Here is a 14,382-nt window from a genome sequence, read left to right as displayed (position 1 = left end):
CATCTTGAATGTACTACGTGTTAGAAAATGGTACGTGGTAACTATGGTGTAGACACGCTATCACCACATATAACAACGAAATTTGGATTTGGTAAAATATCACACATGTATTAATCAAAACAACCGAGTGTATATATAAGTCTCTGCTGTATCAGCCAAAAGACGCAAGAAGAATCCAAGAGCAATCTTAAATGGCTCTGCCAAAGAAACACTGTAGCAGATCCGGTGCAATCGATAAGGCAAATACAATGTGGACCTGGTGCTTAATATATAGTTTATAACATGAAGCTTCGTGTGAACTGCAAAGATTTAGTTTGAAATGTCAGGGCAATGACAGAAGCGTGACTCCGTCCTCGATATTTGCTATTTTTCTAGATGATAAAGCGTAAACTTGTAACGTCGAGCTCCCGAGTATGACTCTAGTTGTTTTGTGTTTTCTATATCTATTTCAAACATCCAAATGTCCTACAAGTATGTGATTAGGTAAAATGTATCGCAGCGTGTGCTTTTATAGAACATTTCCATTTGAATAGGGCTTAAACAAAATATTTCACAATTGCGATAATGGTAATGACTACATGTATATTTGAATTGAATTTGTTTGTTCCCTTCATCTTAAAGGAATCTACATATTTGCGAAGTGACCATACGATTAAGATTCTACACCATATCGACTCATAAGAATTTGGAGACCCATTTCATACAAATTAGTGATCCGTGATATTATTAGTTACACGGATTTTTGGCAGGGTATACGGGATGGTATGACCCTAAAGGGTTTCGTATTTCCTGAGGCCGATAGGCCGAAGGAAATACGAAATCCTGTAGGGTCATACCATCTCGTATACCCTGCCAAAAATCCGTGTAACGAATTTATTACCCCTTTGAGTCTTTTATATTGGTTTTGTACAGTTCCCCGTCAACTTTTCTGTTGTCAAGATAAAAATGGCACAGAAGATCTACCTCATTTAGTTTCGTTTTATCAAATTCCTCGAACTGTTCTTCCTGATTCTTTTCTTTTAAATACGTCCTCAGCATGTTTGCCGCTCGTCTGTTCCACTTTTGTGTGTTTTGTGGCACATAGTTAGCCCTTTTGGCGAGTATTTCCTCATCAGTATGCGAAGCGAAACGTTTTGTCATTTTGTAAACATCGCCGGAAGCAGACGACTAATGCGAGTTGTCTCCCAATGCCCGGCCGCAAGATACAAAGACACGTGACCGGTATACCCCTTGTAAAAGCACATGATTCCACCGTATTACTGCTGAGAATCACGTGACATGACCGTATACCCCTTGAGATTTACGAATGCGGTTTGGTACATTGTAGTTTTTAACCAATCAGATTCCTAGATTTTTCTCAAAGGGGTAATAAGACGTGTGTATCCCTGAGACAGATGTTTCTCTTACCCTGGACAGATTTATCCTTACTTTTACCGGTGTGAGATTTCCTTGTCTCACCCTAGGGTTGAGACAAGCTACACGTGCTCTTTGCACGTTCTCCACAATAAACCTGACGTCACTGATGTGACCCAGAAGAAGAACTACTTTTATGAGGTCACACACATACACAAGTTCGTCTGCCAATCTTGTCGTGTTTACATTTGACATTAAAGAAGATGGATTGATTTTAAAATGTTTAAAATATGATGCGTGAACCGTCTGACGCATACATATAATATTAATACGCTATCCACGTGTTCCTGTTTACAAACAATATGCTTCGTCTTACACTTGGACAGGAACAACAGGGTAAGAGAAATATAATCATTCACCCCCTCGGGGATGAGATAGGGGGATCTGTTTGGCAAATTAAGAAACCCCCCCCCCCCCTCGGGTTGAGATCCCCCTATCTCATCCCCGAGGGGATGAAAGATTTTATTAGTCATGTACCTCACCTTTATAACAGAGTGTATGATTGAATGGTACTGATCACTTGACTGGGCAATACTATATCATATCTCCCTAACATGCTCGAGTCTTGCCCGATTGTATTGCCCTTATTCGGATTGTTTTCTAGAAACAAAAGGCATAGCCACCACAACCGAGTTCCGCATGACTGAAGCAGCGTGAACATTTACATCTTTCATATTGTATTATTGTTTTATTTCGGCACAAAAATGTGTATTGTACCTGTGGTAGGGAAATACTATTCGTTGTTTCTCCAAGATTGGTCATGTTTAACGAGAGCGAACATTCCTCGGGAAACAGGATTAACCACGGACAATCGCAGAATCGTTCCCCTACAACACGGGCAATGCATTTTATCCACTTGCTTTGTATTGCCAACTAAAATTAAACCTTCGCAACGATGCATAATGGATGCATACTAATTTATTTATAATTATAATCAATATTCTACAAAGCTCTGACTACGCATGCGCAAATGAAGTGGCGCATCATCCTTCGCTGCCTTTGTACACGGTCCAGATATTGACCGGCGGTTAAACAACGACCGCTTCTGCTGATTACTGCGGTTGGAATTTGGTGTAGCATCTACGTCATTTCCTTCTGCGCATGCCTGTAATGACGTGGGCATTCCCTGGTTTGTATTGCTGTCTTCGGTGTTAGGTAGTTGCATGTTAGTGACCATATTCTGGTTCATCTTTATCGGATGTCGATGAGCGGAAGTGACGCTGTTATAGACGTCACTGTTTCTAGGTCCACTCTGTCGGAAAGAAAAAAAATCATTACTCACTATGTTACCTTAACTTCAAGTTAAAACACTAAGAGTTATGATATATAAACAAAATCACTGCGTTTTGTAACTTTTCAAAATTTCATCGGGGGAATAAATGTACTGTTTGGTTGTGCTCGTGTCTTGCAGCACGAAAGAATGGATAGCTGTGTATATGTCGCCTCGACATGACCACTATTTTTTTCTATGGCTGAAAAATAAAAGGACAACTGACAGTGTATAAAGAATACCTTTCCCTTTATTGCCAGAAGACAAAAGAAGGAGAAGAACAAGAAGAACAAGAAGAAGAAGAAAGAAGAAGAAGAAAAAGAAAGAAAGAAAACTACGTAGGTTAAATTAACTTAAATGAGATTTTACGTTTTCTTGAAATACATACCCCAAATTCGTCCCTCTCCGACTGTGACTTTAGCAGAGCGTTGCTATTGGTCTTGATGCTCGACTTCTCATTTATGGTATTTGCATTTTCTATTGCATAACCGGAAGCGGAACAAGAATACGTGCTAGCGACATACTGACCTCCGTTGTACGGCGGCGGGAGCTGATCCTGGGTAGAAAATGACTTCTCCGGAAGATGCCTTTGTCCTTGAAAATTCGATCCACTTTCCTCGCATGCACAAGAAATTGAATTACCTCTATGATCGCCATGGTTACCACACATATAATTCATTTGCTCTTGACTACAACAACAGCCTGACCTACGTCGTTGACAGTTGCATTCCGAATGGCCTTGAAACACGGATGAACATCTGGTGAAGCCCTGACATTGACCATCACTTGTTTCGAATGGAAATGGTGTCGATTGGCTAGCTGTTATACCTGACTGGGCGATCGGAAAGTTCATGAACGTAGGTCTGCGTTGAGGAAGGAAATGCGAGGATGTGTATGGGGGAGGTTCGAGGGAAGAGGAAAGCTTGTTAGAAACTATCTTATTAGGATCTGGGAAGATATGAACACTGCCGTCGGAATCACGTCTGATTGATACGTTATTTCCGGTAGCAGATGCGCGATTCGTTGATAAAACGGATATTGGCATTTCTCTGCCTCCCTCCGAAGCGGAGCTGGTATCAAGTTGCACATCAGCTAGATTTCGGACGGGTCGACGGGGTTTCCTTTTCCGCAGGACTCTGATTTCATGCGCTACCCAACTGGCGAAAAAGATGAGGAGGAGCTGCAAAGCAAGTATGAAGAATTCAGAGCTCTTATCCTGATTCAAGTGCATGTACAATTTCATTAATTCATTTTGTAATTTTTATATAATATATTTTTTTGTTTGAATTTCATAGAATAAAATAAAAATAAAAAAAACATTTATTTACATGTCATATTAAGGTCTGAGGTACATCCCCCCAAAACATCTTCGGATTCGAAAATATACCTCACTTATGAATATATAACATAAAATACAATATGAACGCATACAGATTTTGTACTTTAAACCACGGAATTAGATTAGACTAAGTCCGTGTTTAAACCAATGGAAAATCGAAGTCATTAATGATCCAGTTACATTAATTCAGTGGTGGAGTTCCCTCGGTATACTGTCTTCGAACGATAGGTATAATTGACAAATAGTCGAGGTGTAATAACAAAATACATGTAGTAAGCAAGCTCCTGTGATACAGAATCACGTGATGTGTGTTTGTGACGTACAGTACCTCGAATAATCCTACCCCCGTGGCACACGTGATGATCAGCGTGTTGTGGCTGTACACTTCATCCCAGATAGAATTGTAGCATCCCTGTAATACAACATATTGTCCTGTGATGAGGCCAAAACATAATTTTATATTTCTAAGTTACGAAATTTTTGAACTGAAGACGAAATACGGGATTATTATATCCCTTTTTATTTTATTTTTCCTCAGACCAATCGAAGAAACAACAGAACTACTAAATAGTCACCTGACGATAATTAGAATTCTGATTTGTAGGATTTGCTGCACATGCATAGTTGTTCCTCGTCCTTACTTCCGGTTTACAGCAGGCCAGGGGTGTCAATAAAGGAACGTCGATGCTACCGTTGGTTTGAACAAGTTTTGGCCATTGCGCTGCTCTGTAGAAATCGCTAAAGCCGTCAACACCACAACAGGAAAGCTGAAAAGAAGAAAAGAAATTCAAGTCGCTCTATGACATGCGGTGTCTTAACTTATACACAGCTGGCAAAAACATTACTGGCAAGTGCCACAGACTGTCAAATATTCAGAAATAAGTTAACATCAAAAAGGCCCTGACAACTTTATTGCGTTTAACTCCATGCTTACGCTTTTTGTTTTATTCCTGTAAAGAATAAAACCCGTATTAAATCCGATTGAAGACGATTTAAAAGATATATATATATAAATGTAGATATAAATATAATTAACAGGTTTACCTTTATCATGATGAAGTTAAAGGCGACGGACACTACGTCACTTCCGTCGAAGCCTGCGTACTGTGTGTTGATCAGATCCCTTAGTGGAGCTTTCAATGACTCGTCTACCTTTATAAGGTGTGAACAGATACCATTTTATAACACCTCAACCAAAAACACCAACCTGAATGTTTTGTTTTCAAATAAAGATATATAATATATTGATGCTACTACTGCTATTAAGATAACATACACTGTACTCCTCACATTAACTTCACTACCCCCCAACCACAAACTCCTGCCCCTCGTTCTCTAGGCATGACTTTCCAGATACAGTATTCCGTCTTTGCGTATTGCAGAGTTATCTTCTCTTGGGAACAGGTATTGATTGTTACGTTATTGGTTTGTGCGAGAAAATACGTCGTTTTCTCAAAAAATGACGACGTTACTCTCACAAACAAGTGACGTAACAATCAATCCCTGTTCCCAAGGGAAGATAACTCTGCAATACGCAAAGACGGAATACAGCCTCCAACATATCTCCTCTCTATCTCCCTGACTACCATAGACTGGCCTATGTATGTATGAACACCTGTTGCCCCCAAGTCGCCCCGGGGACGCGGTTAACATGTCTTTGTACGAGATTTGTTTGACAGCGGTGCACTGCACTGTTTTATAACTAATTATCACAGTCATGCCTTGAGACACGACACTACATCCCCCTTTCTACCCTTTATATAAACATTTTGATTTGAGGTTACAGTACCAAAACTAAATTTATCTTTACAGCACATGCGCGCACAGTATCTACAGACAGTAATCGCTCCATCCTTGGAGATTTTTCTCTTTATGAAAGAAGAAGAATAATCTCCTGAAGCTGTCGTTTACATGTAAACAAGTAAAACTGTATCATACAAAACATATATTTGCTTGATTTTGGTTGATGTATAAAATATTCACATAGGACATTGAAAAAGGATGTTATAGTAATGATGTGATAACCTGTGGCCAACTAATCCTATTTTATCTGTAAGGGACTGCCTAGCCAAGATATCACAACTTATCATCACAACATAAAACAGCGATCAAAATCAGTTGCTGTGACCAATTGTTATAACAGGTTGCAATAAAATAGTATAAATTTACGCTGAGATGTACCTTGCTTCGGAGTTTGAACATTACAATTAGAAACACCAGCTCCGCTATCACGAGTGTCCCAATCACCGAGGCGTACTGAAAAAATCAATCACCCTACTAATAAATCAACCAATCCACTAATCAATAAATCAATTAAAATAAATAAATAAATCACTCAGCTAATAAATAATTAAATTAACGAAGCAGTCAATTAATTAAATAAGATCAATCAATCAAATCATCCTTCGATCAGTTTAAACGGTATTAGACATTTAGCATATGATTTCTTGTAGGAAACATCTCAGATATTGCTTTTCTACAGAGCATTTGCATTCAATTTTTGTTTCTGTTTTGTCTTAGAACGTGTTCGACCTGTAAAGATGAAGAGATCCACTTACCATAATGAGAACAGTTTCATTTTTCGATTTTATCCCATACAATCCAAACATTGCAACAACACAGAGTATTACACCGATTGATATACAACCGTCAGCTGCACTGTCTATTATACCGGCTAGGTCAAAGGTCGAAAGGTCAGTTCCTGTTAAACCGGAAGAGGTAGTTGCAGCCTTGACCCCGTTGAGCAGTGCATCGGAAACAGCGTGTATAGCTGTCTGTTGTGTTTTCAGTAGAAATCCAGCTATTACCACCAGGACACCGACTACCTGTAAAGGTAAAATACCGACATGATTTGTAGCAGACTAATATGACAAAAATACATAGAATACATTGTACATCTTCATTGAACGACAGAAAAACCTAACATGCGGATGAACACCATCTACGAATCTATGCGAAGCAATGATGTGTACGTTGTGATTGATTGATTGATTGATTGATTGATTGATCGTTTTTACGTCCGCTTTACTACCGAGTAGTTCGGTTATCCATCAGACTTGTACATTGTTCATATCCGAGCAATAAATAAGTTCCACCTGTGACGTCATGAATATAGAAAGGGTTTTTCGGCAGAAGAAATTAATTTCCTTTTCCTCTTCAACATGCCAATATGTCTCGTAGGAAGAATCGGTGGCTCTGACAGATGAAGTTCATAAAAAACACTGAAAGTTCCCCTGTTTTTGACATAAATGTGGATTTGTTTATTTTTATTAAAGTCAAAGTTATGACATAATAAAAGTTCAGTTAAACGTTTCCAATTTCGATTTTGACAATGAAGATCACATTTGCGTAAATATACAATAAATCGTAATATTTTAATAAATTGTTCTTTATCTAGCGAACTATGCATGCATGTTTTATTAGTGATTAGCGATTCAGTAGATGCTATTCCATTACTGATACTGTAGCTTCGATTCGCGGAAATAGTATTCTAGGAAAAAATTAAAATCGCTAATTAATCTCTTCTCGTATTGAAGCGACAACTACATGTAATTTCCCATGAAAATATAGTTATAAATCCCACATGAAATATCGTTTATAAGAATGTATATATGCCGATCAGTATTATAACAGTTGGTGGGGAAACATGCTCCGCCTACGTGGAAAATGACCACTCACATGACTCTCAATCTAAACGGAAACAAATTATATTATACAAAAAATATATCTTGATCTCTTCTTTGTTCCCCCTCTTAACTACAAGTCTTTCTTGTCATTTGTATATTTAAGTAGCTCTAACATTGCGTGATATGTATTTTAATCAATTAAACTTTGTCGAAGAGAACTTTAATAAGTTGGCAAACATTCGTTTGCAATATTTGTTATTTGCAATAAAATATGTTTAAATCAAAACGCTTTTTTTTTTAATAAAAGATAAACCGGAAGTGAAAACAACTATAGTCTGGACTGTTAAATCATGTATGTTATGACGAACTAAAATGTATAACAAACAAAACGGTACTTACGATGACGACGATGTTCATCGCCAACAGAAACCTGCGCCCGGTATTCCCGACACAGCCTATGCGATGAACCTTTCCCAGGTCTGTGGTTCTGCGTTTAAAAACAATCTAATGTTAGCACGGATTTCAACTTTACCATTGTTTGAATGCCTTACCACTTATAAATGTCAGCCAAATTTTGACTAGTGGCTCAACATATTTGTGAAACAGGTCGATATTCAAACGTAGCTTTAGAAGTAAAAGGCCACACTTATTTGAGGCCTCGGAAAGGATACTTTATTGAACAGCTTTTTTCAAACTTAAAGAGAAAAAATGTAATACCTGTAACTGAGCCTCGGTTTGGGTTATGTTACGGAATCTTAGCCCGCAAATGACATTTAAGCCGACCTCGCTTAGTTACACGTTAAGATTATGTTAGACAAGAGCTCCACGCATCTATATTCAATCTAAGGTACCCCCCCCCCCCCATATAGACTTCTTGGCAGTCATCTTTAGCAAGTATGTTCTCTTTATATATTTCATATAATTACATTTTTGTAATATGAAAGCTTTACTCAAAATTTTAATTTTGTGGCACATTTTATCTAAAAGAATGCTAACATTTTTTTCTGGAGAAAATATACTGCTCTTTAGTTTAGGTTGTTTAAATATTACTCAAATACAGATTGTTGATGAATACATTGTGTGTAAGGTTTGTTCATCTTGTTTAAGTAACTTGTATTTGATAATTGAAAATTACTAGGGTGTTATCAATTATTACATTCTGGTGCGTCTTTCAAACGATCATCAATTCTTGTGTATCTTTCAAATGTGTCATCAATTCTTGTGTTACTTTCAAACGTGCCATCAAAGTCTGTTTACGTCATCAATTCTTGTGTGCCTTCATGTATCTAATACGTCATAAATTCATGTGTAACTCTCGTATGTGCCATCGTTTAAATTACAAACTAGAATTTGTTATTTTTTTAAGATATTTACCCCATAGTGATAATCTTTTGAAAAGGTGATGCAATTCAGTGTAGGGTCGCATAATTGGTACAAATGTTGATATTATCATGAAATTTACCTATTATTCTGATCACCAACGTCCATGTTCTTCGTGGTCCCTTTTCCGGGTACAAACGCAAGAATTCAGCAAATACAAATATTAGAAAACAATCGGTATTAACACTACATCCTGCTAGACGGCTTGTCTGGTATGTACTACGATGAGGCAGACAGCATCTTCTTGACGATACAGCCAATTCGTACATGAAACTGACCACCACTGGTCAAGCTAGAACATATCGACACATGTCAATAATAAATGAGCTTATACGAGCATTAAGTGTAAACAATAATCGCCTCTATCTTGTGGTCAAGGTGAGTACACGGAGATGAGGGTCAATCGTTAATATTTCATCAACCTACGATAGTGTTTTTTTTGCAAATAATATGATCGGAATAGATGATATCGCGATCAGTGGAACTCTTCAAATAGGAGGGGATTAAACTACTCGATGGGGCAACGGATAGAAACAACATAGCAGCGCCAACACATTCATATACGAGTTTCCGCGAACTTCCATATAGTGATTTTTGGTAATATTTTAAAATCAAAAGGTATCACCTTCTCTAAATAAGAAGAAGAGGGAGCTAGTCCACCTATCATATAAAATTGGCCAGAAGTATTGTAAGAGTTATTTCCCTTTATTCATATAGGTCTACAGTGTACANTCTTTATACCATTATGTGCTCGGAATAAAACGTCGAGAGAACCCAGCCAGCGCTTGTGTTATTTATTTAAAAATACAAGAACTGTAACAATAGCGCCCACGTAGCCTCGGCATATTTGTATATTTATAACAATTTGCGCCGTTCTATTGGGACATTTTTACCGAGAGTCTATGTGAACCCCTAAAACATGTAAAATTACTCTGAACACCTTAGTTTAGGTCCAACTATAGCTGTAACAAATGCTCAGGTCCATGTAGACCCTGACTGTCGCGGCCACAATGCGTAGTAGTAATAACAAGAGGCCCAATGGGCCTGCATCGCTCACCTGGTATAAAAGTCACACTTGTAACCTTAAAAGTGATCTCAAATAAAGCTACAGGCAAAATATCAGTATTTATGATTAAAATTCATTCAAAAGACCCCGTTGATTTTTTTAAAACATTTCACCCCTGTGATTGAAGTCGAACAAAGTCATTATGTTGAACACATTGTATAGCCTTTCATCTCAGGATGCAACTTGCAAAGTATAAACATCCTGGGACCCATGGTTATTCATAAGAGGTTGTTTAAAGATTTAAAACAAATGTGACCCCTGTGACCTTGAATATAAGTCAAAGTCATTCACTTTAACAAATATAGTAGTCCTTGATCCCAGCATATGCTACTGACTAAATATCAACATCCTGAGCCTTTTGGTTATTCAGAACAAGTCGTTGAAATATTTTGAACATATTTGCTCCTTGTGATCTTGAATATGATTCAAGGTCATACATTTAAACAAACTTGGTAGCCCTTCATCTCAGCATCCTACTGGCCAAATATCATCACCCTGTGCATTTTGGTTATTCAGAGGAAGTTGTTAAATGTTTTTCACATATTTGACCCCTGTGACCTTGAAAAAAGGTGAAGGTCATTCATTTGAACAATCTTGATGTCCTTTATCCCAGCATGCTACTGGCCAAATATCATCACCCAGGGCATTTTGGTTATTAAGAAGTTGTTGAAAGTTTTTAACATATTTGACCCCTGTGACCTTGAATATGGGTGAAGGTCATTTAATGAACACACTTTGTAGCCCTTTATCTCAGCATGCTACTGACCAAATATCATTACCCTGGGCATTTTGGTTATTGAGAAGAAGTTGTTTAATTTTTTTAACATATTTGACCCCTGTGACCTTGAATATGGGTGAAGGTCATTCATTTGAACAAACTTTGTAGCTCTTCATCTCAGCTCGCTACTCGCCAAATATCATCACTCTGGGCATTTTGGTTATTGAGAAGAAGCTATTTAAAGTTTTTAACATATTTGACCCCTGTGACCTTGAATATGGGTAAAGGTCATTCATTTGACCAACTTTTGTAGCCCTTCATCTCAGCATGCTACTGACCAAATATCATTACCCTGGGCATTTTGGTTATTGAGAAGAAGCTCTTTAAAGTTTTTAACCTATTTGACCCCTGTGACCTTGAATATGGGTAAAGGTCATTCATTTGACCAACTTTTGTAGCCCTTCATCTCAGCATGCTGCTGGCCAAATATCATCAAACTTGGTAGCCCTTCATCAAAGCATGCTACTGGCTAAATATCAATACCCTAGGCCACTTGGATATTGAGGAAAAATTTATTTAAAGATTTTAAACATATTTGACCCCTGTGACCTTGAAAATTGGCAAAGGTCAATCATTTTAAGTTTGGTAGTGCTTTATCCAAGCATGCTTCAGGCCAAATATCATCAACCTTGGCCTTTTGGTTATTCAAAAGAAGTCGTTTAAAGGTTTTAAACTTATTTGACCCTCTGTGACCTTGAAAATGGGCAAAGGTCAATCATTTTAAGTTTGATAGTGCTTTATCCAAGGATGCTTCTGGCCAAATATCATCAACCTGAGCCTTTTGGTTACTCAAAAGAACTCGTTTAAAGGTTTTAAACATATTTGACCCCCTTTGACCTTGAAAATGGGCAAAGGTGATTCATTTTAACAAACTTCGAAGCCCTTCATCCAAGCATGCTTCTGGCTATATATCATCATCCTGGACCTCTTGGTTATTCAGAAGAAGTCGTTTAAATATTTCAAACATATTTGACCCCTATGACCTTGAATATAGGTCAAGGTCATTCATTTGAACAAACTTCAAAGCGTTTCATCCAATCATGATACTAGCCAAATATCAAACCCTAGGCCTTCTGGTTACTGAGAAGTTGTTTAAACATATTTGACCCCCTGTGAACATGAACAAACTTGGTAGCCCTTCATCCCAGCATCTCTCTGGCCAAATATCATCTCCCTGGGCCTTCTGGTTATTCAAAAGAAGTTGTTGAAAGATTTTAACATATTTGACCCCTGTGACCTTAAAATGGGCAAAGGTCATGCATTTGAACAACATTTTTAGCCCTTCATCCGAGCATGCTACTGGCCAAATATTATCACCCCGACAGATGGAGGGACGAACGACTCTGCATCAAGGGCCAAGTGAACTAATAACAACATGGAGACATTTTCCAAACATTCATATCATTTTATTGAATATCACCAACAATTTCATGTAACTACGAAGATGAGTGGCACATATCACTATGAGCATTGTACGCACTGGACTGGATACGATATTACATCAAAGGTCACGTGACAGCAGTGTCGAAGGGGACTGATCAACAGTTTAAGTCAACACACAGTTGACCTGTCGTGATTTACATGCCATTTAAATAGGAGGTCACCAGCGAGATGCACACCTGTTTCGTTTGTTGGACCATGCGTCTGGTCCATCTCTCTAAGCTTTTCGTTTCAATTTTTTTCAGGCAGGTAAATATGAACTGTATAATGTTGTGCTTTATAAACCTTTAAACAATTCAGCTCCATCATTTGTGAACATACTCCGACCCCAACTGAATCTTTACCGTTACCTTTGCTCGACCGAGCTCCTCGATCTATTTTCTGTGTTAACACAGCCATAAATCGTAACATATTTATAATAAGGTTAATGTTTACATATTATCTGAACAAAATACAATTTGAGCAATAATTGAGTAGGGAATGCAATCCATCAAACACGGAAACATTTGTTCTTAAATATGGTGTTAGGCGCTTCAATAGTCAATATTTTAAATTTTCCTTGAAAATCAAATCACTTGTATTCGAAACAAAATAATGTTCAAAAAATTATTTGCATTAAATCACTGATTTTGTTTTTATTTAAGAGATCATGAATTTCTATTAACAAACCATTGTTTGCAATCATTTTTTTAAATTAATATTACATTATAATGAGGTAAGGAATACATTTTTGTATCCTGACACTTTTAAAATTAATGCCAGAGTCCAATCCCAATCAGTACAAACAATTTCTATGCAAATTTGATATTTCAAGATAAAAATGGTTTAATTTGTGTGCAAATACAATTATTTCAATGCACAGCTAAAATAACGAGCATTGCACCGCCTACCACACAAATACACCATAACTGAATAATGAGTTCTGCATGGACAGCGAAATAAAAGCTCTCCTTCAATCATCGAGATTCTTGATAGCAATGCCATTGCAAGCCAGGCTAGTCTAGGCATACACATGAATTTACCTAAAATATCAATATCTACAAACATTTAAACAGAAGACAATAAAAATTGGGAAATGGTCAAACCGAGATATAACTACAAAATATTACAATTTTTTAAGTTTTCCCTCAAAAAAACACAACCAAGTACCACATCAAATCTGCACACCGATGTAACTGAGTAAATGAAACATCAAGATACATAATGATATAATTCTGTACTAAGTTCCTTAACGCATTCACCCCCAAAGACATAATTGAACTCTTCCAAATCAAAGGTTGGAACAGTTCATTATGAAATTTCAGGGTCGAATGAGGTAATAAGTTTTGTAACATGTCACACTTCAAGTTCATATTGTGTTATTCCGTCTTTGCGTATTGCAGAGTTATCTTCTCTTGGGAGCAGGTATTGATTGTTACTCATTTGTTTCTGAGAGTAACGTCATCAATTTTTGAGAAAACGACGTCATTTTCTCACACGAACCAATGACGTAACAATTAATACCTGCTCGCAAGAGAAGATAACTCTGCAATACGCAAAGACGGAATAATTGAACTACATATACCGATTAATGGAAGGTGATGTCTTTTCTATTAAACTCAATCCACTTTTAATTCGATTTCTTTTCACAGATGGCATCTGTTGAAAGTTTCTATCTTTCCGATACTGAAATATATACAGATCGCCTTTAACATTTAAATGTTGCACGGAAAGCATGTTCAACCCTTTCACCACTGTAGACCATAAACGACTCACCCAGATAAATGTAAAGTAGAGTCTACTAAGTTATCTAGGGGTGAAAGAGTTAACAAAGCAACATCACAATATAAATAGGATACTTCTGGTCACAGCCCAGAGTTAGCGGAATAGGTAAAAGACAGTGTGCACAACAATGTCCAAATAAAATCTTACAGTGTAGACAAAATAGCACTGGCATAATCCGTGTGATGGCGTGTGTGAATCTTTACACAAAACAGGATATTTATGGTATTACAGATTCCTCAGTCCTGTGGATACACCATAGTATCATTTACAGATGTGAATACCTAAATGTTACCTTAACACAAATAC

The 14,382-nt window shown here is 37.3% G+C and overlaps 1 protein-coding gene across 1 annotated transcript; it reads right to left on the bottom strand.

Moving 5' to 3' along the window:
• Positions 1 to 2,321: 2,321 nt before the first annotated feature.
• Positions 2,322 to 9,194, bottom strand: LOC110460395. Its single transcript, XM_021513273.1, has 9 exons — positions 9,111 to 9,194; positions 8,048 to 8,135; positions 6,581 to 6,847; positions 6,204 to 6,278; positions 5,067 to 5,174; positions 4,598 to 4,789; positions 4,351 to 4,434; positions 3,072 to 3,863; positions 2,322 to 2,665 (listed from the first exon to the last, which is right to left on the bottom strand). The coding sequence occupies exons 1-9, from the start codon at positions 9,134 to 9,136 to the stop codon at positions 2,348 to 2,350; spliced, it is 1,950 nt and encodes a 649-aa protein (XP_021368948.1). The 5' UTR covers positions 9,137 to 9,194; the 3' UTR covers positions 2,322 to 2,347.
• Positions 9,195 to 14,382: the final 5,188 nt, after the last annotated feature.

The sequence above is a fragment of the Mizuhopecten yessoensis genome, unplaced genomic scaffold (genome assembly GCF_002113885.1).
Source record: "Mizuhopecten yessoensis strain PY_sf001 unplaced genomic scaffold, ASM211388v2 scaffold1375, whole genome shotgun sequence".
Taxonomy (NCBI): Eukaryota; Metazoa; Mollusca; class Bivalvia; order Pectinida; family Pectinidae; genus Mizuhopecten; species Mizuhopecten yessoensis.
The sequence above is the reverse complement of the archived record's forward strand: the minus strand, read 5'-3'. Positions and strand labels throughout refer to the sequence as shown.

Excerpts from the sequence above, each read along its gene's own strand:
- LOC110460395 (XM_021513273.1), bottom strand. The coding sequence starts at position 9,136 with ATGGACGTTGGTGATCAGAATAATAG. Across the intron at positions 3,864-4,350 it reads CGGGGGTAGGATTATTCGAG|CTCCTCCTCATCTTTTTCGC; the intron begins GTACTGTACGTC and ends CTTGCTTTGCAG. Across the intron at positions 2,666-3,071 it reads CGGAGAGGGACGAATTTGGG|AGTGGACCTAGAAACAGTGA; the intron begins GTATGTATTTCA and ends TCTTTCCGACAG.